Consider the following 2,753-nt stretch of genomic DNA (forward strand, 5'->3'; position numbering starts at 1 on the left):
CTCACCAAGATTCTAGGGGTTTCTTGGCATCCTGGAACGGACAACTTCAAGTTCTCCGTCACTCAGCCTGAGACCAGCTCAATAACGAAGCGATTTATTTTATCGGAAACGGCTTAACTCTTCGATCCACTGGGTTTCCTAGCGCCAGTGGTCATACGAGCGAAGATATTGCTCCAGGCTCTATGGATCGAGAAACTGGGATGGGACGAACCAGTTTCCCAGACAACTGCTCAACGATGGAGCCAATTCAGGGAGGAGCTCACACAGTTATCAGAGATCACCATACCTCGGTGGCTTGGACTGCTCACGGATTCCGTCGTCGAAGTACACGGTTTTTCCGACGCATCACAAGTGGCGATGTCAGCCGTGATCTATCTCAAGGTTCTCAACAAGGGAAAATCACAACTCACATTGGTTTGCTCAAAAACGAAGGTCGCACCGCTCAAACGGCTGACAATCCCACGACTAGAACTCACTGCGGCTCTCCTCCTGGCCAAACTGACTAAGTACGTCAAGGACCAACTCAATCTCACGAACGCCACCACCTATCTCTGGACCGACTCATCGGTCACGCTCACGTGGATCAGCTCACACTCCTCAAGATGGAAGGAGTTCGTGAAAAATCGGGTGGCACTCATCCAGGAGCTCACTCAGCAGGCTCATTGGAGATTGGTACCGGGCAAGGAGAATCCTGCAGACTGTGCATCTCGAGGTCTATCAGCGCACCAACTGGTATCTCATAAGCTCTGGTGGAAAGGGCCACCATGGCTTCATCAAGACTGCTCATCATGGCCAACTCACGCTCTGGAAAAAGACCTCAGCGCAGACCTCGAGGAAAAGCCAGGAGTTCTCCTACATGTAAAAGCTCATCCAATCGCGCTCTGGAATCTCGTCGACAGATTCTCATCGTTCAACCGACTGCTCAGGGTCACAGCAATCTGTCGACGATTCATAGCTCGGCTCAGGAAAACCCCCAACTCTTCTCTTCGATACCCGCTCACTCTTGGTGATCTTGAAGAGGCTCGCATCCTCTGGATCAAACTCACGCAGGCAGCTCACTTCAAGGATCAACTCAGAGCGATCTCACGAGGGGAAAGGTTCAGCAAATCCCACCCCCTCACCAAGCTCACACCCTTCATCGATCGCCAAGGGGTATTGAGGATAGGAGGACGGCTCAAGTTTGCTCACATAGGCCCGGAGAGCCGGAACCAAGTGATTATTCCGAAGGAATCTCAACTGGCTCAGCTACTCATCGGACAGGCTCATCTAAGGACACTCCACGGAGGCACACAGCTCACCCTCAGGCAGCTCAGAAGTAGCTACTGGATACTCGGAGGTCGAGCACCAGTACGCTCCTTCATCCTCAAGTGCGTTAACTGCACTCGCCAACGTGGAGTACGCGCTCAACAGCTCATGGGCCAGTTGCCACCAGCCAGACTCACTCCCGCTCGAGCCTTTCTCAACACTGGGATCGACTATGCCGGCCCAGTGTCTCTACGGTCCTGGAAAGGGCGGGGACACAAGTCGTACAAAGGCTGGTTGGCTATCTTTGTCTGCATGACCACCTCAGCGGTCCATCTCGAGGTCGTGTCAGACTACTCAGCCGAGGGGTTCATCGCGGCGTATAGACGCTTTTCAAGTCGGCGTGGGATCGCTCATTCCTTGTTCAGTGACTGTGGGACCAATTTCCTTGGCGCTGACAAGGAACTAAAGAAGCTCTTCTCGTCAGGATCAGCTCAATCAAGACAGCTCGCACAGCTCCTCATCAATGATGGGACTCAGTGGTCCTTCAATCCTCCAGGTGCTCCGCACTTTGGAGGGAAATGGGAAGCGGCGGTGAAGTCGGTGAAGTTCCATCTCACCCGGACGATCGGAGAGGATCTGCTCACTTTTGAGGAACTCACCACTTTGCTCGCTCAAATCGAGGCAGTGCTCAACTCACGACCACTGGAACCGCTCACGGATGATCCTGATGACTGTTCAGCCTTGACACCAGGGCATTTTCTCATCGGTCAGGCTCCCACGACTCTTCCAGAGCCATCTTTAGAGCAACTCAACGTCTCAAGGCTCTCTAGATGGCAGCTCATTCAGCAGAAGCTTCAAGGATTCTGGAAGAGGTGGTCCACGGGATATCTCCAACGTCTTCAAGCGATATCCAAGTGGCACCATCCGACTCATCAGATACGGATCGGCTCACTGGTTCTACTCACGGACGAGAGATTCCCGCCAGCGAAGTGGCCTCTCGCCCGAGTGACCGCTCTGCACCCAGGATCGGACGGACTCACCAGGGTAGTAACCATCAGGACTGCTCAGACGACGCTGACAAGGCCAATCGCCAAGCACGTCCTCTTGCCCATCTCACCTTCAGGGGAATAGAACCAGGACAGCTCACCGGCTTCTCACCGTTGGACTTCGTCAACTTCGACGGATTTACGACCTTGACCAACCGACGGGGTTCAACGTGAGAATGACAGCAGCCAACGCAGAAGGGATTTACGACCCCCGACGTCTAGGATGCTGCCATGCCTAGCCAGCGCACCTTCCGGACGGTCTCACGGACTCACTCATGGGTGACAAGCTCCGACAGCTCACCAAAGAGCGTTTTGAATTTTGTTTTTTNCCGTTGGACTTCGTCAACTTCGACGGATTTATGACCCTGACCAACCGACGGGGTTTAATGTGAGAATGACAACAGCCAACGCAGAAGGGATTTACGACCCCCGACGTCTAGGATGCTGCCATGCCTAGCCAGC

At 53.7% G+C, this 2,753-nt stretch overlaps 1 protein-coding gene across 1 annotated transcript in view; it reads left to right on the forward strand.

The window, feature by feature from the left end:
* The window catches only part of LOC107048476, a 5,488-nt gene extending 3,112 nt beyond the window's left edge, over positions 1-2,376 (forward strand). The window contains exons 2-3 of the mRNA XM_015271645.1: positions 143-1,801; positions 1,931-2,376. Coding sequence (XP_015127131.1) covers positions 143-1,801; positions 1,931-2,376 — 2,105 coding nt within the window. The remainder of the gene's footprint in view (positions 1-142; positions 1,802-1,930) is intronic.
* Positions 2,377-2,753: the final 377 nt, after the last annotated feature.

Source organism: Diachasma alloeum, unplaced genomic scaffold, assembly GCF_001412515.2.
Source record: "Diachasma alloeum isolate Michigan unplaced genomic scaffold, Dall2.0 Dall_scaffold_00194, whole genome shotgun sequence".
NCBI lineage: Eukaryota > Metazoa > Arthropoda > Insecta > Hymenoptera > Braconidae > Diachasma > Diachasma alloeum.